Source organism: Manacus vitellinus, unplaced genomic scaffold (genome assembly GCF_001715985.3).
Source record: "Manacus vitellinus isolate BGI_N305 unplaced genomic scaffold, ASM171598v3 scaffold_137_pilon, whole genome shotgun sequence".
Classification (NCBI taxonomy): Eukaryota; Metazoa; Chordata; class Aves; order Passeriformes; family Pipridae; genus Manacus; species Manacus vitellinus.
In genome coordinates, this window is record NW_021938987.1 from 246,325 (window position 1) to 270,470 (window position 24,146).

A 24,146-nucleotide genomic window follows, 5' to 3' on the forward strand; every position below is an offset into this window, starting at 1 on the left:
AACTATGCTGGCAATGTATAGAATCCTCAGGCTTAGCAGGCAACTCGGTGTCTAATGAAGCACTATTTGGAACTGAACTTTTCCCTCTGCAGTACGTGTGTTAATTTGTTATGTTCCTGTGCAGGACTTGGAATAACTTCTGCACAATATAGAGAAGAAGTGTCTTATCACTTATGACAGGAAGTAAAGAGTCCATCTGCTGTGAAGAAGTTTTCAGCAGAAGAATGTTTTGCGGTATTTTTGACCCTTCTTGATTCAGATATCCCTGCCACTGCAGATCTTTGCCTTTGTTACAGCAAATATTGTTTGCAGCACTGAAATGTTCTCTTGCACATTATGCACCAGCAGGGAATCTGTCATGACAGTTTAAATCAGCACCACTTATTTACTGCAGACAATCATAAATGGTTTCCATTTTTCATTTACATTTTCAGTAGTTTATAAGAAACCTTCTTGATTTTTCCTTAGGCTGAATTTAAAAAAGTGGATCTGTTGTTCTCTCTAACCATTTATCACAGCTCCAAGTGTTACTTTACTGTGGTTTCTGTATATGGATCACTAACATTTTTCCTGTTCAGGAATTGGTTATGAAGCACAGTATAACAGAGAGAGGATACAGAGTTGATAACTTTATTCATGAACTATTACTGTAACTTAAAATTTCAATTCTGAGCATAGAAAAAGTTAATCATGTTCTCCAACAAAAACAACCATATAAATGAACTACTGTTCAATCTAAACACAATAATCACTGTGAGAAGTGTGAATTAGGATTTGGAGGAAACACTTCTACATTAAATCCCTCAAAATTTTTGGGGGAGAAAACAATGCAACAAGAAAACCACCAACAAAAACCAACTTAAGTTATCATAATTTCTTAAAACAAGTTTGTAAGACAAATCTGTCCATAGCAGTCTGCTGGGTTTGTAGAGTAACAGTGGCACTCCATGGTGAAAATGTAGAACACAGCATAACTTAAGTGAAACAACTGAATTACTGCAAACTCCTTTTTCTTGAGTTCTGCTATTAGTTACCTCAGCTGAGCCAGACTGTTTCTACCTTTCTCCTTTTAAATTGTATCCCAGTTTTCTGAGGTAGCATTTATGTTACTTTTCAAAGGTGATGGGAACTGGCTTAATTCTTCTGGTACTTTAAGAGATCACAGAGTCCAAATCATGGTCACAGTTAGGCCTTTTCCATTTTCCCTCCTAAAAGGGTATTTATGTTTGATCCTGTTACATTACCACTAGAATGGCACTGTATACTGTTTACCTTTTCTGCCTTGGGATCCAGGTAACCCTTGCAATCCTGGAGGCCCCAAAATTCCATGTTTCCCTCTTTCTCCAGGTTCGCCTGGTAATCCCTGAGGACCTGTAGCTCCTGAGAGCAGAAAAAAAATAATCTGTGATTATGCAAATCTATTAAATTGTTGATTTTTTCCCCCCATGCTATGCAACACACTGTGTTAATCAGTGGTACCTTAAAGTGTTTGGGGATGAATGAAGAAATGATGGATCTTGTTCTCTGAGACTGAGCAGACAATTTCTGCTGTCTATAGGCACAGGAATAGCTTTCAATACATCCCTTCACATCTCTGATTTCTAGAGACTCCTTCACAGAGGGGCCTCCTCAACAGTGCTATCACACTACTTTTTAAATTTTGGTGTTACCTGGTAGTCCAGGTATTCCTGGATATCCGGGGTCACCCTTGGATCCTGGCCCTCCAGGTTGTCCTTGGATTCCTGGTGAACCCTTCTCCCCTGGGAATCCACAGAGTCCTTAAAAAAAAAAAAAAAGAGTAATCTAGCATTTATTTGTTAAAAGTTGCCCATTTTTTGTCTCATGATAAGTTAAAAAATATAAAATTCAGTAAAGGGTTTCTTGGCTAGAAAGAGAATCTTGTTCAAATATTTCAGATCTTTACATCTGCCTATTAGCAGTGAGTGGTACAGACCTCACTGGTGATACCTGACAGGGCAGAAATGGCCAGCAGCAGAGAGCCAGGCCAGGTTTGATTCCAGCAGGTGTTGCTGTGTCCATCAGTGCTGTACTGGACTGCAGCAGGCTCCACCTCCTATGCTCATGCCACGCTTGTTGCACACTGGGATGTCTCTTTAGTCCCCGTGGTTCACTACAGAACCACTCAGTATGCACAGGAAGCAGAGCTCCCTCTCTGCTAACAAAACTGAGAGAAAACAAGCTCTTAAATCCAATTCTTTTGTCAGTCAGACACAGGTACCTGGTAATCCTGGATCTCCGGGAGCCCCTTTCCGACCACGCGCACCAAGCAGAGGAGTTGGGTCACCTCTCTCACCTGTGGAGGTACAATGACTTCCATTTTATACAAATATCCTTTTCATCCACAAAAGCAAAGCTGGACAATTTTGTAAGATCAGAAAATTTACTAATAGATATTAACAGCTACAAAAGGGACCGAGAGAACACAGAATGAAAACTGCTTTGGCACAGTTCACCTTGATTGCATTTTCTCTTATGGGTACTGACTAATTTTCCATATCCATAAGAATGGATTTGTACATGGGTTTTTTTATGGAATTTTTAAACTCTGTGAAATTGGACATGAATTTATCTTCTAAATTAGTAAGATCATCTTTTAAAGGAAAAAACTGTCACAGGGTGTACTGAAATGCAGTTTTTGCTTTCAGGTAAGTCAGACTTGTTTCTAATTACACTCATGTTTTAAGGGAAAACAGGACAGAAGTGAAATTATATTTTCTACTGAGTCCTTGCCATCTATTGCACACACATCATAACAATACTGCTCTTTTCAAAGCCTATCTGTATAAACTCATTACCTTTGCATCCTTTTGGGCCAGTCAGTCCTGGATTTCCAGGGATTCCTGGTAAGCCAACATCACCCTGATTTTTTTTTAAAAAACAAAATAAAAATGTTTGACATATGGTATGTGTAGCAGGAATAATCTATAAGAGCATTTGGTGCTCTTAGAAAAACTGTATCTTAAGATCAACAGAAAAGCATGTTGTCTTTGTTACATGTCTAACACTGACCACTAACACTTCCAAGAAACTGTAGATTAGACTTGCTAATAGTTTTGAATTTGTGCTTTTATACTTTATTCTAACTCTTGGCTCAAACAGCTTAAATTCCTCACAGATGGCCTGAGTAATTTGATTTAAAAGGTACCATAAAAATATACCAAATATTGTTGTATGTTACCCAAAATTTACTATAAACATTAATCAGCAATATGCTGTATTGTAACAATAAAAATGTAAAGATTTCCCTATTTTTCCTTTTGAATAATGACCTATAATCAGCAAATCACACCTTATCTCTTCAAAGAAATTTCATACGATACAAATCAAGCAAAAATATGTCCCTTTTACCAAAAAAACATGTGCTTTCTGCTTCATGTAATCTCACTGTCTGTCTACCTAGCACACAAGAAGTGAAGAATTGTACCTTATATCCCTATGTATATGTATATGTGAGTTTGTATATTTGTTCCTGAGCAGTGCTGCTTGCCTGGGATCTGCCTGGGGCAAACTGGCACTACAGCCAGAGGTGACTTGGTTTGCTGTGTCTCTTGGCTTGGCCACAGTGAGATATGAAGGAGCAGCTACACATTAATCTCCTAATTGTGTTGCTACTGTGTTATGATCTCTATGGTAAGTGATCTGTCAATCTGTTCATAGGAATAATGGTAAAAACTTGATGGTGCATCTGTTTTTTTTCCCCCTAATTAGTGTAGTGTAGCCTGGACTTCCACCAAGTGGCAAGAGAACAAACTCAGAACATGCAGCTGGGAGAGGCCCTTTGCTGACTCCAACTACAGTTCCTGCTAAAAGGTAATGAAAGCATTTAGGTATTAGGCAATTTACATTTCCTACTACACTGACAGTCTCTTCTGAGGGGGAAGATCTAATGGGTGAGTACAATACCTGTACCCTTCATCCTATTTCTTAGAGGCAGGAGATAACTGCAAAGTCCAGGACATTTCACTACCACTCTGTTTACCTGGTCACCTGGTTCTCCTTGAAAACCTGCAATTCCTTTAAAGCCTTTTGGTCCTGGGAAACCCAATGATCCTGGAAACCCCATCACTCCTTGGTCACCTTGGTCACCTGGCAGTCCTGGAACACCATTCTTCCCTGGAAATCCTCGGGTGCCTCTGAAACCAGTATTGCCTTTTTCACCTGAAGTTAATTGCAGATCAAGATAATGACCAATAAAGTCAAGCCATTATTTGACACTTATTTTGATTATGGCAACGCTTTCACACTGTGTATTGCCACACTCTGTGTATTGTGTAATTGTCCAAAGAAACTATCCTGCTACTTTAAGAATCCATAAACATGATAAGGTTGCTGGGTGTTTCTGCAGCCATGAGTCCCTACCTGTGAAAACCAGTGATTTATAGCAGATGAATGTGTGTCCAGGCTTTATTTCATGAATCCAGGGCTTTATTTTATGAACTTACCTCTTTCACCTCTAAATCCATTCTCACCAGGAAACCCTGGGTCTCCCATTTGTCCTTTCTCTAAACGGATGTTAATGTAGCCACTGTCTCCTGGAGACCCTCTTTCACCTTTGAGCCAAAAATATGGAATGTAAGTATATATCATGAATGACATGTCCTGAAAATTAATTTTAGTAATGACTTCACTAATAGAGAAAGCCTTCAAATACTAATTGTGGTTCTCAGTTGTTACACTAGGCTCCCTGCTAACAAAATTTATCCTACTTCTCTTGCTTTTTAGTTAATTCAGTAGTAACCCAGGTGATATTAAATCAGAATTATGAAAGATTACAAAAGATGGCAATTGTGTACTGCCTGTGATTGCACCTTGGAGATGGTTATTCTCTTTCCTATAAAAAGTAAATATATTCCTAACACAGCATCAACATGACTACAGAGTGAAGTGGATTTTTACAAACCTTTTATTCCTATATCCCCACATTCTCCACTAGGCCCAGGCAGACCCATTTCTCCTTCTTCGCCTTTTACTCCGGAGATTCCCACTGTGCCTTGTATTCCTGGGAGTCCTGGGAATCCTTGGGGTCCCTGAATCCCTTTGCTTCCTGGTAATATGAAATGCTTTATTTACATGTTCAGTCTGCTTATACTGTTACTGTTATATTCTAAGGAAGAGTATAAAGCAAAAGCAGGAAGTTCAGAAGGACTCCTTAGGAAATCAGCAAAGGCAGAGAACCAATAGCTGGAGCTTGGCTTCATGCCAAGATTAAACATCTCTTGAAACCCAGATTCCCTTGAAACAAACATTCTCCCCCTACCTGCTGCCACCTTCTGGAGATTTAGGCTACACTTACTACCCAAACTGTTATCCCCAACATGCCAGCAGATCTTGCATGTGGCTACTGGATTATGGGGGCTTCATTCTGCTCCCTGTCCCTGTCTTCCAGCTCAGGGGCCTGGTACCCAGAGACCTATTGGTCTTACATAAGAATGAGACAAAGAAGGCATTAAGTACCTCAGCCTTTTCCTCATCCTTTGTCACTATGTTTCCCCTCTCCCATCCAATAAGGGATGGAGATTCCCCTTAGCCCTCCTTTTGTTGCCAATGTATTTATAGAAACATTTTTGTTGTCTTTTACAGCAGTAGCCAGATCGAGGTCTAAGTTGTGCTTTGACCCCTCTAATTTTCTCCCTGTGTATCCTCATGATACCCTTATCCTCCTGAGTTGACTGGCCATTTTTCCAAATTTCATAAACTCTCCCTTTCTTCCTGAGTTCCAGCCAAAGCTCTCTGTTCAGCCATGCTGGTCATCTTTCCTGTTGCTCATCTTTCAGCACATGGGGATGGCCTGTTCCTGTGTCTCTGATTTCCTTCTTGAAGAATAGTCAGCCTTCCTGGACTTCTTTGCCCTTCAGGATTGCCTCCTAAGGCACTGTTAACCAGTCTCCTAAATGGGCCAATGTCTAAACATATTGTTGTTACTATAGCATATTACAACCTATTAAAGTCAGGAAATAATACATGGAAATAGGTCAGTGCTGTAAAACAGCTAAAGCACCAGGATGCACCAACATGCATTGAACTATTTCCATCCCTTTGATTTTATCATAAGAGAAAGAACAAGGGATGCTATGGTTAATTGACTCTACCCTGCTGCAAGGTCTTACTCTTGAAGCTGAAAAGAAAGGAGGGTGCAAAGTACTTCCTAGTGTTAACAGCAGCAGAAATAGTTTCCTCTACAAGAGATGTGATAGATGAGGTGGTTTGCAGGATGTTTGACACACCTGTTTCTCCTGGGAAACCAGCAGGTCCTCTATTGCCTGGAAGTCCTGGAAGTCCTTGTGAGCCTGGAGGACCTGGGGGACCTTGTGAGCCTGGAGAACCTTTGAGACCTTTGATTCCAGGTGGCCCAGCTAGGCCCCTGTCTCCCCTCTGACCTTTAAAGCCTGGTAAACCTGAGAAAAAGAGCTTTAATCTATGTATGTAAATGCAGGAAAAGGTTCAGCAATTGTATCTAAAAAGCATAAAGTGATAGATTTGTTATAAATTTAAATATCAGCAAACATGGCAAAATTACTTGGAAGCTTTATTACCATGTTGGAATCCTGGCCCTGCCTAGATTTATCACTTGGAATGTTTGTTTTCTTGTATTTCTTTAGTGACAGACATATCAATAGAAGAGCACTGTGAAAAATCCTTACTAACTTGTAAATACATTTGATATATATGTCTCGTAGCTCTTCCTAAATAACAATTCCAGTTAAGAATAAGGAAGATAAAAGTATCACAGTAGTGTCAGGAGCTCAGTTAAGCTACTGAGGACAACAGAATAAGAGTTAACTCTTCCATTTGTTATTTGACAGTGAACACACTGTGATTTGGCTAGTTAAAGAACACCATGAGAAAGAAAGGAAAGTTGGGAAATATCTGGGATGCACACTCTACATTCCTTGAGTTTAAAGAAATCTGCAAAACATAATGTACACCCCCAAAAATGGGCAGGCCCCATGGAAATATTTTTCATGTAAGCTTCAAAAATCACATGATGAAATCTGCCAGAAAATATGTGCAAAGCTTAGTGCTGTGAGGCAACCCCATGGATGTGTGGTATACCTTGAGGTCCTGGCAGGCCCATGGCACCTCTGAATCCTGGTGGCCCTGGTAAACCTGCAACACATGGTGGACCAGGGAAGCCTGGACAGCCTGGTGCTCCTATATCACCTTCTGGGCCTCTAAAACCCTTGGCACCTGGAAATCCCGGGGTGCCAGGTTGTCCTGGGAAAAAATAGCGTTATAAAATGTTTTAGTTCCACTCCTCACCATCCCTCAGAATTCCTAATTTTAATTTTGAAATTTATATATTCAGTTACTGTAGTGTCTTAATTGTCCTCTAGTTTTTGCAGTTTGTGAAAACTGGTGCTTTCCTGCAATTTAGAATTGGCTGTTGTGGAAAACTCCTTTCTTTAAGGAACAAATATGAATTCAGCCCTCATCTCTAGGTAAGGATGATAACTTCTGATGAGTAGGAGCAGAGTGGGAGGAGCTCACTGGCCTGCACCAGACACACAGCTCTGGGGTCAGTTCTACAGGTGTTCCCTGCACAGAAGGATGTGTGGAAATGCTTAGGGCTGGGCAAAAGGAAGACCTGTAAAAGGAACCAGCAATATCCTCTGTAAAGTGGGAAGGAAATGCACTGTGGAGATCTCTTTGCAGCAACCAGCAAAACTCCCCTGCAGAAGCGAGGAGTGTAGTGCACAAGACATAGAGGATTTTATTGCATAACTCTGGGCAAAGAAATTCACCCCTCTCTCCCTGAGTGTTCTCCTGCCCTTTTCCAGTCTGTTCAGGTTTGACTAAACAATCTGAGGCAAGGACTATCTGTGTGGCAGAGCAGGAAGCCCCAAGCCCAGATGGGCACCAGGCAGCAAATAATAGAAAGAATAGGAAGCTGCACTGTTACTCCATGGACTGGGTAAAGGCATCTTTCTCTTCCTGCAGTGCAGATCCCCTCAGTGGCTGGTCAACCTGAACTGTGAAAATGTAAATGTAAAATCAGAGTGTACTGTTCACAGTCACCATGATGGATCCAGGTAAGAGGAAGTTTTATCTGAATTAGTACCATCTTTGCTCAGATTTTGTCCTTTAACAAAATGTTTCATGAACTATTTCATAAAAACTGGCCCATACCTTGAAGCCCAGGAATGCCTGGATTACCCCTTGCTCCCTGTGCACCAGGGGGTCCTGGCAGTCCCCTGTTGCCTGGGATTCCCGGAGGGCCATATGTGGTGTCACCTGGAAGACCTTTCTGACCATCTATGCCAGGTGGACCTGGAGGGCCACTTTTACCATCAACTGTAGATCCTCTTTCACCTTGATCACCAGGATCACCAGCTGCGCCTCGAAAGCCTGTTGATAGGATTTTTAAGTTCAAATAGGGCATAATTCAGGAGGTGTTTGGTTTTTTGTCTGTTTGTTCATTTTTCCCCCCAAGCTGTTATATTATAATCCAAATGTAACAAGATTTAAATTGTTACTTTGTAAAGAAAAATAACATCATACATTAAATTTCAGGTTTCTCATTTATAGCTAATGATACATGAGGATTGAAGGAGGTAATTCCTGTGGGAAGTGACAGGGGTTTTCTTTGGGGCAGCATCTGTCTTGACTACTGTCATTCTTGTTCAGTCTACTCCCATTCCTAAAGTTTTACTAATTGTTCTCAGTTTTCTGAGAATATTTCCTCTCTGGACACTGAACTTTAGGTTATTGCAGCACCTGCAAAGCTGGAATAAAGAAAGGGATACTGGTAAAGATTTCTGTTTCACTAGCTTTTGTTGAAGTTTGTGTTTTACTCTATATTCTATGCTACAGTGTTCTACCACGGTAGCTATCTTTCCTTGCATTTATATATTACAATCTGACCAGCAGGTCTCCTGGATTAAGAGAAGCACAGTTCACCTTCTGGCCCAGGGATTCCTGCTCCTGGCCTGCCTCGACGGCCTTTTTGCCCTTCAAAGCCATTTGGTCCAGGATGCCCAGGGAGTCCTTTTAAACCCTTTGGTCCTGAAAATAAAAAAGAAGTACATAAACTGACAGAGTGCTCAAATGCGCTCCCTGTTCCATAAACAGCAGATTGCAGATCACCAGAGTCAATTAGAAAAAAAAAATCTTTCCTATAACATTTTAATGTTACAGGACATCAACAGTATTAACCCAGTGAATGACAGGTGTCAACTCAAGTTCTACTCTCCTGTGCTATATCCTGCTTCTGGAATGCTGCAGATGAGCTCAATACACAAATCCCTGTTCTTTCATGTCTGTATAAAGTTTTGCTCCCACCCACAATACTGGTGTCAGGGAACTGGGTAATACCATATTAAGGAGCTTGAAAATCCACTATCTCCAATTCTTCTGATCAGGATTTTCTGAGGAATTTCAAATGCTTTGGAGGCGATCACAAGAAACGTCTTGCCAGTTCCTGGATGAGTTCTTTGAATTTAAATTAAGTTTTAAAAGTTGAAATAATGGTAATAAGTTTTCAGATTTTAGGGCTCAATTTCAACTTGCCATGAGCAATATAGTTTTAGAAATTACAGCCTTGCAGCATATCTTTGCCTTGCACATCTCTTTTTCCCAGTATCCAGATGTACATACTCCAGGTCTTATCCAACTCCAGCCATCTGCATATTTTACAGACTCTCTCATGTATTTTAATTGAGACAGGACAGAGTTTGAAACTACCTTCATTTAATTATTTCTATGGAGGCAGCCTGCACACCTTTTGATCATGCAAACTGCAGCTGTCTGGCCCTTTTTTCTATTAGATGAGTATGCTCCTGTGTATTTGCAGTTTTACATTTTCAGACATGTATCTGTTGAAAAAGTGGAATACTGTAGCTTTTTAGGATACCTTCTTTTTTTAAATTAGCAACTTAAATTTCAATTAAAATCAAAAACTCTCCTATATATAAACATACCTTGAACACCTTTAAAACCTGGGGGACCTGGATTTCCAGGGTATGGTGATGTGATGCAGACAGTTTCACCTGAAGCAAGAGGGAGAAGAAACTGGCCTATTTAATTTTAGAATAAATGGAGTCTGAACACTTACTGTAATATTTCTGTGGAACTAACCAACTAGATGTGCAAATGTGAAGAGAAGTGACTAATTATGCACATTGTTATTTCCATATTATTTAAGTTTTGATGGAGAATCTTAAAATATATTTTTCTTGACCCTTTCTATATAATATTGGTTATATTTCAAATTGTTGTAATACCATTGTATTTTTTAAAGACAAAGGTTTGGTTTTATTTCACTTGTCTTGGAAATTTGTCTTTACAATAGTTTTTAGTGCAAGAAAGAAATAATATTTTCATTTTAATTCTATGTATAGTTCTGGTTTATACATATCACTATCAGTGTAGATGTTTTTGTTTGGCTAAGCACATTTTATAACCAAAAACCAGACCAAGCCTTAAATATAAGTTATATTTTCCTATAAATTAAGAACATCTTCACTATAAATGAATAACACTTTATGTAATACATATGAAACTGTAATGGATGCCACCAAACATGTATTTTTGCCATTTCATTCTTAATGTAAACAGTCAAAATTACCTTTCTGGCCTTTTGGACCAGGTGGCCCAACATTACCAGTATCACCAAAGTCTCCAGGGCTACCTCTGGCTCCTGGAGGGCCAGGAAACCCCAAACCAGGCAATCCCATCTGTCCTTTTAGCCCAGGAGGTCCTGGGAGCCCAGGGAATCCTTTATCACCGGGAAGTGATACTCCAGCATCGCCCTGAAAGAAAACTTGTTGGTAAGAAGTACCAAGAGCTAATTTCTCTCCTCTCTTTGATTATGAAAAAGCATGTTTAGGGGATCATCTGGAGAAATCACTTTCCACAATTAAGAGACTACATGGATTACGTTAGTATTTTTCAATATTTAAGGGCAATAGGAACAAAGGGGTTAGTGGATCTTTTGTTTCCTGATCCCATAATATTGGGACACAGTATATGCAGAAATTATATCCAGGAATACCAAAATAAGCAGTGATATTTACAAGAAAATAATTTTTCAGTGGATAAAAACTTTCATAACCTTTCATAAGATAATACAATAATTGAAATGGAAAAAAATCTGGGAGAGTCAAACATACCTCAACTCCTTTTTCCCCAGGCAATCCTAGTTCCCCATCTCTGCCATCAAGACCTCTCTGGCCTGGAAATCCTGGAACCCCAGTAGGTCCTCTTTCACCTTTTAATCCTTAAAATATTTTGAAAAGAAAAAGAAGTATAATATTTACAGTAATTATTTTTTGAGGGGGAGGTGGAGGTTATTTCTTCTTAGGTAAATGCTGAATAACCATTCATCATATCTGCATGATAATTCCCAGTCCTTGAATTCACATTTCCTTGGTGAAGTATTTTAGGCTTAGGAAGGCTTTAGTTGGACACCTCATGGAACAACTTGGTCTCTCTGTAAAAGACATGTTTAGAGGCACCACAAGAATGTGGCTTTTATTTGTGCTATACAGAGAGTTAAAATATTGAAATCAGTCTGTTTTATTCTTAATTTCAGTGAAATCAGGCTGTAGCAATGTCATATGATGCAGAATATTTGCATCAATATTTCCCAAAGGTTTTATTTTCCCCCTAGATTTCTCTTGCACTGATATTTATGAAAATGTAACTTTTGCTGTGTCAAGAAATCCTTTGCAAATAGAAGAAAATGTTTTCCCCTCTCCAACATCTGTAAAAAACCCACAGGCATCCAAAGCTAAGCTAACTTTTTATAAACAATAAGATGGACAATCTTTTGTTTGAATAATTAGTTTAGCATTTCTAACTAAGCTTTGCCTTCAGATTGCTGTAATTTATTGCTCTCTGTTTCTTTTGCTTTTGCAAATCATAACCATAACTGTGGAGAGGTTTTGATCTATTTAATTACAAGAATTTCAGTTGTGCAACTAGTAGCCTATTGTTTCTCTTCAATGCCTGGTCAAGAGTAATTTTTAGAAATAGGAGCAGGAATCTGAATAGTCATTGAAACTTTGAGTTTTTCCCAAGAAGGATGTTGGTGGCTTAAGTTGAGGTGACAGCTGTGATATTGATATATGACACTTCAGGAGGTGGTTCTGTACAATAGTATTTGTATTCTGTTGAGTCTTTGCTATACAAACCTCTGTAAGACCCCAACTATCAATCACAGGACATGAAAAATCATTTGTTAGCATTAATAACACGCTGTTAAAACTGTTTTATGGCTCAACTATAGAATAAAAACCACAAAATGCTGTGTTGATCTTGTGTTTAGCAAGAAAAGATGGTACCAAGAAAGCAGTTTGGACATACATGCCCTCTAGGTTTCAGTAACTTACTGAACTAATGAATTTATTAAAGAGTAGATGAATATGTTTTTCTCACACTATTGCCTAGACATTGTATAGGAAACAAACAGGCTAAAGATAAAATGTGTGGTTACCTTTTATCCTAACTCTTCCTGGATCACCCTTCTCTCCTTTTTCACCATGCTGTCCAGCAGAACCAGGGGTCCCCTTAACATTTACAAGGAAAAAAAAGGTGTCAGTTGTCTCCAGCACAGAATCAATGTGGGAATTGAGGGGAAAATTAGATATCTATCTCTTGCATGGTTTCCCAAAACCAACCAGTTAAGGTGACATGCCAAAAAGAAACACTTATCTCTTCTGACGACTATAAAGAGGTGTGTGAATGGCACCTAGCCTTCTCAGCCTGACTCTGCCAAATGTATGGATACACAACTAAAATAATTTGTCAAGCTTGAAGATTTGGGTCCATGGCTGTAAATGCAATATTAAAATCCAAAAACTGTTCCCACTGTAGACTTCAACCCACAATCCACTGAGGAAGGGAATCTCTGGAGTGTGGTGACTGCAGGATGAGGCTTTCCTCCCAGAACTGAACACAGCAGCAAGTAAGTGATGCTTTTTTTCTGAATGAAAACCCACAAAGTTGCCAATAAGAAATTTCATCTACATCTAGTTAGGTAGGTGTTGTGAGAAGAATCTATGACTTGACAGGTTTAGAGGAGAAAAGAAGTGCTTTTCTATATTCTTATGCTGATTTGTGCTCTCAGCTCTCCAAGCAGAGTGCAGTTTTCATGTAATCATTGGTGATCTTGCAACAGTGCATGTGGGTAAATATATTTTACCGTAGGAAATTTAAACAGAAGTAAAAGGCCACTAAGGTGCAAAACTGGGGTATTATTCAGCCAGCTTCCTCTGTTATTCAAATTTTTTCACTTAAAAATAGGTGGAAAGAATATAATGTGATTGTAAATCATGACACTTTTAAATCAGACAGACTTCTGAAAAACATGTATCTGAAACTAGCAGTGGCTATTTCTTACAATGTTTAGATCTTTATGTAGGCAGAGATCAGTAAGTAGTGTTTGAAAGGAAAAATTAGATATTTGTGAAGAAAGGAGAGCAGAAAAATGGAGAAAAATGGTCCATTAAACCAAACATTTCTGTATCAAAGTGAATTATTTCCATCCAAAGTGATTATTTTGTTCTTGTTTCTCACTTAAGTAACCTAAGAACAGAAAATATTCAGGACAAGGCTTCAAGCTTTGCTTCAAAACCACAGGGACCAAATCATACTCTCAAAAGTAACAAGAAGATCAAAATCTCACATAATCCACACAGGTAATAGTGTTTTAAGAAGAAAACAAACAAAAAACCCATAAGAGCAAATGTATAGCTTGTAATGAAAGCATTGGCACTAGAATGAGAGAGCCCTTCCACATCCTTCCTTCAGACTCACAATGGTTTTGTTTGCTTTTTTTTTCTTTTGAAAGAAAATGTTCTGGAAACTTTTAAGCAATTCCTCATGTGCAAAAAGAGTTCTGCTATTAAAACCTCAAAAAACCCCAACAATAACAAAAAACCAGCAAACAAAACAAAACAAAAAAACCCAAACAGCACAAAACACCTCCCCAAGACAAAAAAAACCCCACTAAACAAACAAACAAAAAAAACCCCAACCATAATGCAACAGTCATAAAGCAAGGCATATCTGCCTGTATTTTCAAAGAAATTCCTCTCACACACAAGAAAGTATTTTAAAAAAACCTCTCTTTGGCATTATTTTGGTATGCAGCATTCTGGATGTACATTTTGCATGTCAGACCAGAAAAAGTGGATCAAAATCACATCAAGTCCAATAATTTATCTTATAAAGTGTTTCTAAAGCAGTTAAGTGGTGCTTTGAATTATTGCTCACTGTGGGGAATGAGATAAACTATATGAAGCACATTAAAGAAAATAAATCTGTTTCCAAATGTAATAGCTAATTTCATTAGACTGTAACAAGCAAAAGTAGATGAAAGTTTCAGATAGTTTTCCAGGGCACTTTCTCCACTACTCTGCTTAAATGCCTCCTGAGCTGAGAGGTAACTTCATGTTATTTATTTACCAAAATTCACAAAAACTACTCACAGGGAGCCCTGGTGATCCCATTGCACCAGATAAGCCTGGGTCACCCTTTTCTCCATATCTTCCAGGGTATCCCATTTGTCCTTTCTTTCCTTGAACACCTGGAGGTCCTTGCACACCACGGGGACCAGGAGGACCAGCACGACACGAGCAGAGGCCTTGACTTCCTATATGAATGTGTCAAAATTACAATGAAAAAGTTGCAGAATCAATACACAAAAAATAATGCTGCCCTTTCTCTTTTCTGTGTGAGTAGTGCCTGGACCATGTTATCTCATTTGATTCCCTTCAAAGAGGTGAAGCATTATCAGCACTAAGTAACTGCTCCACTGACATCATCTACTGACTTAAAAGCCCCAGTGCCAACTGGCCATTTAACTCTACACTTTGATGGGCCTTATCCACCAAGTTACCATAATCTTCTTGCACATTTAGATCTGACATAACTGGCAAAGGTCTCATATTCAAATGTTTTTTATCCAGGCATGCTTACCCTTTTCTCCTTTTGCACCTTTTCTTCCTGGAAGGCCTATCTGACCTTTTGCTCCAGGTTCTCCAGGGATACCTCTGTCAGTACAGATCACACCTTTGAAAAAACAAATTGTACAGCAAGTATAAATCAGGTTGACTGTTTCCACAGCTTAGATTGTGTATTCTCCTCTCCCTTATCTTGTTATACTCACGTGAAAGGTTAGAGATCTTATTAAATGCTTTACAAGTTGTTGCTTCTAGATTATACTACAAGAGTCAGTATGACTCAAGTCGATGTTGACACGTGGATTTTCATTGCCACTGCTACTTTTTTCCACTTAAAACTTTACTTTTTCTCTTCTAAAGGATGCTGATTTGGGTTTCCTCCTCAGTTTGCTGTATTTTTAACTTCAGGTGACATATTTTTAGAGAATTTTTTTATATGTGTTACTTTTGTAGGCTTAAATCACCCAGAAAATGATGAAAATCTTGAAATCTCACTCATCAACAGCTAATAGGAAAACATGTTTTCAGCATCCCATGTAAAGTCTGATATATCTGCCAAAATGAACTTTTCACCTCTATGTTTTTTGTAGGACCAACAAAAGCAATGGATCTATTAACCTGCAGAATTATATTCTTAATACATAAATTGCTGTTGAACCTACTGGGTAGTCCAGGTAAGCCTTGTCTTCCTGGCTGTCCTGGCAGGCCTGGTGGTCCAGGAAATCCAGGTCTTCCTGGGATTAATTCACCTGTTCCAGGCAAACCAGGGTCACCTTGAAAGCCTTGAGGTCCTGGTGCCCCACTTACTCCTGGCAGGCCAGGCAGACCTATGAAAAAAGAAAGGTGTAAAGCCCATACAGCTTCATAGTGATTACTGTGAGATATCAAGGAGGAAACACAGACCATGCAGAACTGCCCTGAAAAAGAGCTTCTATATAACAAAGACTTAAATTTAAATCTTCAGGTTTTCCAGGATCCCCAGGAAAGGAGACTTCTGCTTTAGACCTTAAAATGCTTCTGTTCCTCCTCCCCTCCATTATCTCTTTTCCAGATATCCCAGTTATTCTCATTCCTTATATAGGGCAAACTCATCCTGATCACTTCCCTTTATATCTTTTTGAGATGAAGAACAGAATTTTTGAGCACAGCACTCCAGATAAAGGCATACCGTGGGTTTACAGTGCATGGTAATATTCTCCTTAGCCTTTTGTTCCTTTTCTAGTATCTCCTAATGTTCTGCCTGGATAATTTTCATTCTTTTCTTTGGCCACTAAGTGCCCAGTTAATATTTTTAACGAACAATCTGTAGAGCTCAAATCCTTACTGTTGGTGATTTTCATCATGCAAGAACAAAGTAGTGTTCTTTTAGTTGCTTTCTCTACTACTGCTATATAGTTCATATTTTATCCCCTGCTTCTCTTACTTGTTCCATCAAGTCCTGGTCTTCCTAGCAGGCCTGCAGGACCCATTGGTCCAGCTGACCCCATATCACCAACAGGACCGGGAAATCCGGGATCTCCTCGTGGGCCTACAGGGAATTATAAAAACACGTGAGTCAAACACCTTATTAACAGCTTAAATCTAAATAAAACTGAAGCTAAAATTATAATTTGGAAACCACATAAGAGTAAAACAATTTATGAAACACTTTTAAATCTGTAACAATTTAATTTTAAGGTGGGAGGATTTGGTTACTTTTCTACGGATTCCAGCCCATTTTGTGGGCACATTTTTAACTTTTCATCACTCTGTAGTAGTATCTTTGTGCTACATATTTCAAAATGCTGAGAGAAATGTTTGCCCAAAATAAAAACACTTGGCATTTAAAATAAATATGCATCTCATGTTATCCCCATTTGGAAGTGCACACGGGGAGGTCATTTCAGGATTGTCTTGGTTGAAATTATGCAAATTTTTAAAAGTATATTTTCAAAATTGCTACAATTAATAACATTTAAAATTGCAATTACATACTGATAAAGGAAACCTGAATCAGATATAAACAGCTTCATGAACTTGGAGAAACAAAATATTGGTACTAGTTGTGTTCTCAGTTCTGCTAAGGGCCTCTTTCTCTGAAGATCTTATCCAGTCATACACCATGCACATGATTAAATATTACTTGAGATATTAAGCATGGGGTTAAGTCTTTTATTGCATGGGCTGGAAAGTCAATGGGAAAAAATGTAATTGATTTTTGGGGAGTTCTGCTGAAATAAGGTTTTGTTGTAATTTACTTCTGTTCACCATCAGCATTTGCTGCAGTAGGAATACAATTTATGGTGACTTGTCTGTTGAAACATTTCACAATAAAGATTCCCCAAGTGTTACATGCAAAAGGCAGAAAACTTGGTTGTTCCCCATTGTTTCCTGCTATGAAATAAAATTTCCACATATCTTTTCACTGACTAGATGATAAAGATGGAGATAGAGGGAGCTGGGACATAAAAACCCAACCTGAGGTTTAGGTAAGCAGGTAATAAGATTGATGGGTATTCTGGTGGGGGTTCTACTCCCAAGATTTTGCCCCTGCTATGCAATAGGAAGCGTAATTGTAATCTAAAAGTCTGTGTGTTGTGGCAATTCTGAAAATAGGAATCCTAAATTACAATGAGTAGACAGGTTTTCTTATCTGCCATCCATTATCCAGCATGGGCTTACTTTTCATAGTTTTTTCTTAGATATGCCTAGGTCCAATAACTAGAGACAGTCCTTCAGATCCAGTTGTGATTGTGTGCACAAAGATCTTTCAGACAAACATTTAATCTGAAATTTGTATGTTTAACGTAGTTCCAGTGAGATCAGTGAGACAAACAAGTACAGCTTGTGGCCACCAGGAACTGAATGGTTTAGGATCCTGTCCCCGAATCCCTTGGAAGTGACCAAGTGACCACTTTGACACACCTCAGCAAAACAGGTCCCACTCTTTATACAGCAGAAAGACTGGTTAAAACTAGATATAACCTTTTATAGGAAGCGGTGGAGTTCCAACAGCTCCAGGAGGACCTGGGGGCCCTTTTTCTCCTGGATCCCCCTGTAAGTCCAACAATAAATTTTATTGTTAGATACAAACATAAAATGCACCAGCATGTAACTGAAAATTTCAACAATTGTAAGGTGTGTAAGGATGTGACACACATCACCTGGGAAACTTGACTTTGACACTTTACAGCACTTAAAACCAAGCAAAAAGATTTAAAATAATCATTATCTTTCACGATACCAGTGACTAAACAGCAATATACCTATCACACATATCTATTTGACTCTCTAGAACATGTGACTGCTGTATTTGATTTCATTTATTTATTGTGAAGATGACTCCGTTACAGTAAATCAGTACCCATTTAATTGAGAGACTCTGATTTAACAACCAAGCTATAATTATTTGCCTTAAAATTCTATATCAGAATTAAGAAATTACTTCTATGATGACTGATAAGCTTTAAGAAAAATGGTTTCACAGTCTAACAGATATCAATGGTAAGAGATACTCAAAGCTTTTATAAGTTTAAAACATCTGCGTTAGGGAAACATAAAAGTGGCTCCTAATGGAGAGGAAAATCACTTCTGCTTGGAGGATTTCTACATTAGCTTGGATTTTGATACTTAGAATTGCAAGTGAAGTGGACTTTAGGGGGGGTCTTTTATGTGGCAAATTGTATTAAGACTTTTTGCTTTGTAGATTAGGATTCAGCCCTGCTCTTTCAGCAAATGAAAATAAGAATGTCAATGTGGGAACTGCGTAGTGAGGCTGCATTCCTGGGACTGGAGTTCAGGTCCTTTTAGGACACAGACAAGGAGGACTGGGACTGCACAACTGGATATCCATTCTTACATAAGTAAAAACAAGGAGTCCATCCCTCTTTCTGGGCTTTTTTAAAAAAAAATAATATCTTTCCAATAATTAAACTGTTCTGGAGCTGTCACTGGCTGCTGTCCTCTTGACCTCTGTTTTTTTCCTTTGACTGTATCTTGCAAAATGAAAAAATATCCTTGTGTCATCTTTGGCTCCTTTAAACAGGAACATAAATTTGTCTTCCCTAACGACATAGAAGAGCCTTCTGTGTGGCAGGAAAGAAAAAGCAAACCTAGTATTTTCCCTCCGCTGATAAATTTACAAAGGATTTTGAGATTTAAAACTAATTTAATGATGATAAAAGTATGAAAGATTTGTACTATAGATGTATTTGGCCCAAGTCTTATATGATTTTCATAGTGATTTTAAAATGACACAACCAGAACACAAGAACATACTGAGGAGTCAATGAGCCAAGGTCAAACATTTCTGTTCTTGGTATCTCCTTAAGTGACAAATTCTGACTGTGGTCTGTTTTTAGGCTGTCAGGTCTAATGACCTCCCCTGGATGGCAGCTTCATTTTGCCTCTGTTTTCACTGTTGATACACTCCTATATAATGGCCTGAAAATGTTTGGATTATTTTGTTGACTGATACTGTTTTCCCATAAAAAGTTTAGGAGACTCAATTTACCAACATCTTATTGAAAAAAAATAGTGTTGCCAGTGTCCAGACTTGGGGACCAAAAGGTATGACAACAATTCCTTGAAGACCATTCTTTGCTTTTAGCAACAGTTAATACTTTTTTAAGATGAGATCTACTTTGAAAGCGACTGAGGTTTTTTTTCTGAGTCTCTATATTTTAAATCTGAATCCATCTTAGATTCTCTCTGAGCATGTTTGTTTCAGAAAAATCTATGTGAGGACAGGCTATTCCCAGGTGTGTTTTTAATCATAATCTTGTTCCTCCAGTCTATGTAATTTTCAGCAGATCATAAGCAACAGCTGGTGAGGCCAGATGAATAGTTGATGAAGTCTAGATAGATCTGCTCCTTTCAGGAACAATCAGATTTCTCCAATTGTTTCCCAAGCAAAACTAAAGCATCTGTGCAATCACTCAGAATTTTGCATATCTGTCTGAGTACACCTGTTTTTTATTAAGTTGTGTCTATATTTGATTTGTTTGCTCCTTGGATTAGCAATTGTAATTTCATCTTTCTGATTCATCACTGCAGGGCTTCACACTTTTCCCTAGAATAATCTACCAACAATTAATTATTTTTTGGTTACTGTTTGTTGTGTTGATTTATGGCTACTCAGACTGTGGGCTAATCAGTGGAGTCTGAAGAATGTCCTATTCTATCTATAAAATTACTTGTCTCAAGTCTGTTAATGATGCCCCAAACTAAAACAATATGTACATCAGGGTGAGAATTTTTAACAACAAAACACTTAAGGTTCAATTCTACTTTTTAGGAGTAATGGACTGCAATGAATCTTCTGTTTAAGCATGCAATGTTTCTGTCTAATTACTATCTAAATGATCCCCCATTGTTGTGAAGCTGATAAATGGGCAAATGGGAGAAAAAGTGACATACGTGGGCAATTTCTTCCCCCCAAGTATGACCTCATAAATGAAATCTTGGCTGAAAAAGTTGATTTAACATTCTCTTGGCAGGCCTAACTTTGAAACAAGTAAGTCTGTGACTAAACCAGATGTTTTTATTGTATTTTTACTTATTTACTTCATGTGTTTGTCATTTCTCATTTGTAAACATGCTTCTTGAAAAGCTATTTGTTGCTTATGACAAGTTTGGACCAGCCTTAGTTTACTTCCTTGTGTCATCACAGATTATGTACAGAGTGTTCCAATCTTAAAATTCAGTTTATAACAGAGGTGATTCTTGCCCAAATCTCTTTCAGGAAATTTACTGGTTTAGATGCAGCTTTCCAAAAAGATTATTTCAGAGGGAAATAAACACTCCTTGACTTTGGTATTCCAGAATATTTAGAGCCAAGTTCATTACTGTCAAAATTTCTGCAATACTGTTTTTGTCCTCTGTACTGTGGTAATATTGGTGATTACCTTTTTCAGCCTTGCTGTCTCTAGTGATGATTCTTTCATCCACCTTCTGGTTTGCAGCATTTTACTTCTCCTCTTGCTCATATATGCTGACCACTTGGACCCTACCCCAGCCACTCCCTAGCCCTTCCCCTCTGGCTGGACTCATTGCTCCTTTGTTCCCTCTAGAGGAGCATCCAGAACTGCTTTTTCCTTCTAAGTGTGCTTTAGCATTGTAGATTCCATAGAAAATACAATAATTCCCTTCATTCAAGTTTTTGTTGTTACCCAGTATTACAATATGATCCAGCAGTCAGAATTACAGTATCATAGGTTCTGCAGCCTGCAGAAGACAAATGGAAAGCAGCATGTATTGTAAAATAAAAAAATAGTGTCATCTAAGTGAGCAAAAGTAGGGAATGTTTAACCACAGGTGGTGTGGAGTCCAACTTCCATTCTGGTAAGCATCTTGGAACAGCTACTTGTGTGAACAGGTTGAGTGCATGCAAGAGATTTTGGTAAATCACTCAGCCTGTCTGAATGGAATTTTGTCACCTCATTTGGAACCAGTTTTCATCCTAGTTTATAGGATTGTACTATTACCTAAGTAGCAGGTTCCTTTACCTCACATACCTCTCTGGGGAATGCCTTGTGTCATTCATGACAACCATGAATACCTTGCAGAGTTCATGGATCAGACAGCTATACTGGTAAAGGTAACTACTGGCAATCAGGATTAACAATTCCTGTGGCATGCAAGATAGAATTCCCACTCTCATATGCACCAGGTAGGAATGTTTACTTACATTGTTATTTACTACTATAATGTTGAGTAACTATGACCATCAGGAAAACAGTAAATTTTTAAAAGACATGATGAATGTATAAAAGGAAATGGTCTGATAATTGGGTACATTTTGGAGGAACTGGAGGAGCATTTATATAGGGTTGTGTGCTGGTTTTTTTACCTGTATGCCTGGATAGCCAGGTTGTCCAGGAAAACCAGCAAATCCTGTTTCACCCTGGAAAGGATCACACAAATATAATTTGATTAATCTGTTAAGACATTAAAATAGTTAAAACTCTGTAAGGCAGTCAAACAATACTGTCACATTCTAATTGCACCCACAGTTTGTTTCAGAAAATTCCCTGGGTTTGTACAAGAGATGGTGTGTTTTATAGACTCTCCTGTGTTAAAAACCCCACAACATGTATTACCAGGTAATTTAGACAGTGGTCAGCAGATTCAGCTTAGCTGGGGCACAGAACTAGCTTGAATACATACCAGCAGGCTCTAATAGACTGTCTGCTTAATACAGCTGAAATTGGTTTGCTGCCTGCTGAATGATCCTCTTAAACTATTACTGCATGGAAAGCAGCTGCATATCAGCTTCTCTTTTTATGATTTACTAATACACTCATCCATCCAGTAGTCAAACTCTTTAGGTAGGCAAAAGTAAAGACCATAGTAAAACCTAATTTTGCATATAAAACAGTCACCTGGAACATAATTCTAGAGGTGAATATCTGTACATTCGAGTGATTTATGAATGGCATGATCATTACCTCAACTAGATTTGAAAATAAGCTGGGGAGAGAAGATAGGAAAAAGGGAAAGATATAGATCTATATACATACATCTATTGTTCTTCACCCCAGTAAAATGTTTTAAGTTCATAAGTAAAATTTAGCAGACTTAACATCACAACTGGAATTTCTTGAGCCAGAAAGATGAATAAAACATGCAGATAACACAAAATTACACAATGTCACCATGGCAAACAAAGTTAACATGCTGCATAACTTTTCTGTCATGCTGTATGTCCGTCCCACTAACTTTCCCTTCTCCTTGCAACTTCAGATTCCATAAGCAAATTTCAGCCAAATATCAGAGAGTGGCAGAAATTCAAAGCCACAGAGATCATACAAATTCTGTGGCAACAGGTAGCAGAAGAGAAAGGAAGGAATGCAATGTGAGCTATGAAGTATGTGGAAATTCCAAATCTGCACAAATCCACAGAAAACCAAACCTCGCTGATCCCACTGTTCAGGGAGCTGTTTATACTTTATGCTTCGTACCTTCATTCCAGGAAAACCTGCAGGTCCATAAGCACCAGGATGACCCTGATAAAAGCAAGTAGAATGTGAGCTAAAACCACAAAACTTATTCAAAATTAAACCTATTCAGAACTGCTGAGCAGTTAACATAACTTAGATAAATATTACTTGGGATATTTCCAAAAACTTTGCAAAGTTTTTTCAAATAGTTGCTATGAGAAATGGACAAAAATCTGAACTACAGACCAAAGCAAATCAGTCAGGTCTTCACTTTATTTTTTTATCCTGTTGCACCAAGCACAGCAGTTGAGGTGTTGCTCCATGTGAGCACTGTCAGGCAAATCAAGCACAAGCTGCTGTAAAAAAGTGCCACTGATATGTATGGAAAACACTAAAATTACTGTGTTAGTACTGTGCTACTCCAGAGCAGCTTTGTGCAGCTCTAAATATTTAGAGGATAACCCTGGAGATTTACTTTCTTTCCAAGGACAGAAAGTCTGTATGAGCTTATGTTTGTCTGAGACAGGGTGAGTGCCAGGGCAAGACTCCTAAATATTCTATACAGGAAGCATGACAGACTAGTTAAAAAAAAAATCCTTAAAATCTCTCTTAAGAATGCAAACTCAAATTGCCAAATATATTATGACTGTAATTATAGTGAATTTGTGATGTAATTTATTCTGTGACTTCCTTACCCGCAATCCAGGGAATCCAGGAAGGCCTTTTTCACCCTTTTCTCCTCTCCCAAGTATACCCTGGAGCATTCAAAATAATTTATTTAAACAAGATGCTCAGCGAAGTGTGCCATAAATTTTAATAGTTGTGCATGTTTATTAAATGATATATATGGATATATATGGTTGATGGATCCTGTCTCCCTTGCCAGGCTCAGTCACAGGGGGTTACTTCATGCAGCACCACTAAGCAGTGCCTCAGTAACCCCAGCTATTGGAGGAACCTGCTCTGGCCTCTTCTCCAAGCTTCAGGTGCTTTCAGCTGCTAAATATTTTTTATTTTTTTTTTTTAATTACAGTTCTGGGCATCTTTTGAGCTGCATCAGTTGATTTCTCACCTCCTGCTTATGACTAACAAGTGTATTATCACCCACATGGACCACTAGTACTGGAGCAAGCATATAAAGTCCATCTTTTTCAATGTAAATCTGATATAAAAAGACCAGCTTTGTCCTCTTTTCCAGTGCTAATTAACAGTGGTCTTTTTATGACGAAAAATGAACTTCCAAAAATGAGTGCCAGACTTACAACTCAGATATGTGATGTTCAGGCTTCTCATTTCTTCTGCT

The 24,146-nt window shown here is 38.4% G+C and overlaps 1 protein-coding gene across 1 annotated transcript in view; it reads right to left on the bottom strand.

Moving 5' to 3' along the window:
• The window catches only part of COL4A4 (collagen type IV alpha 4 chain), a gene marked incomplete at its 5' end in the record, with an annotated part of 59,661 nt that overhangs the window by 13,776 nt on the left and 21,739 nt on the right, over window positions 1–24,146 (bottom strand). The window contains 23 exons of the mRNA XM_029958029.1: window positions 1,273–1,380; window positions 1,671–1,778; window positions 2,240–2,314; window positions 2,817–2,880; window positions 4,001–4,179; window positions 4,464–4,571; window positions 4,922–5,065; window positions 6,246–6,416; window positions 7,075–7,236; window positions 8,149–8,367; window positions 8,920–9,024; window positions 9,939–10,007; window positions 10,586–10,769; window positions 11,130–11,236; window positions 12,455–12,527; window positions 14,451–14,614; window positions 14,941–15,033; window positions 15,587–15,751; window positions 16,348–16,452; window positions 17,889–17,958; window positions 21,754–21,807; window positions 22,865–22,909; window positions 23,539–23,598. Coding sequence (XP_029813889.1) covers window positions 1,273–1,380; window positions 1,671–1,778; window positions 2,240–2,314; window positions 2,817–2,880; window positions 4,001–4,179; window positions 4,464–4,571; window positions 4,922–5,065; window positions 6,246–6,416; window positions 7,075–7,236; window positions 8,149–8,367; window positions 8,920–9,024; window positions 9,939–10,007; window positions 10,586–10,769; window positions 11,130–11,236; window positions 12,455–12,527; window positions 14,451–14,614; window positions 14,941–15,033; window positions 15,587–15,751; window positions 16,348–16,452; window positions 17,889–17,958; window positions 21,754–21,807; window positions 22,865–22,909; window positions 23,539–23,598 — 2,632 coding nt within the window. The remainder of the gene's footprint in view (window positions 1–1,272; window positions 1,381–1,670; window positions 1,779–2,239; window positions 2,315–2,816; window positions 2,881–4,000; window positions 4,180–4,463; window positions 4,572–4,921; window positions 5,066–6,245; window positions 6,417–7,074; window positions 7,237–8,148; window positions 8,368–8,919; window positions 9,025–9,938; window positions 10,008–10,585; window positions 10,770–11,129; window positions 11,237–12,454; window positions 12,528–14,450; window positions 14,615–14,940; window positions 15,034–15,586; window positions 15,752–16,347; window positions 16,453–17,888; window positions 17,959–21,753; window positions 21,808–22,864; window positions 22,910–23,538; window positions 23,599–24,146) is intronic.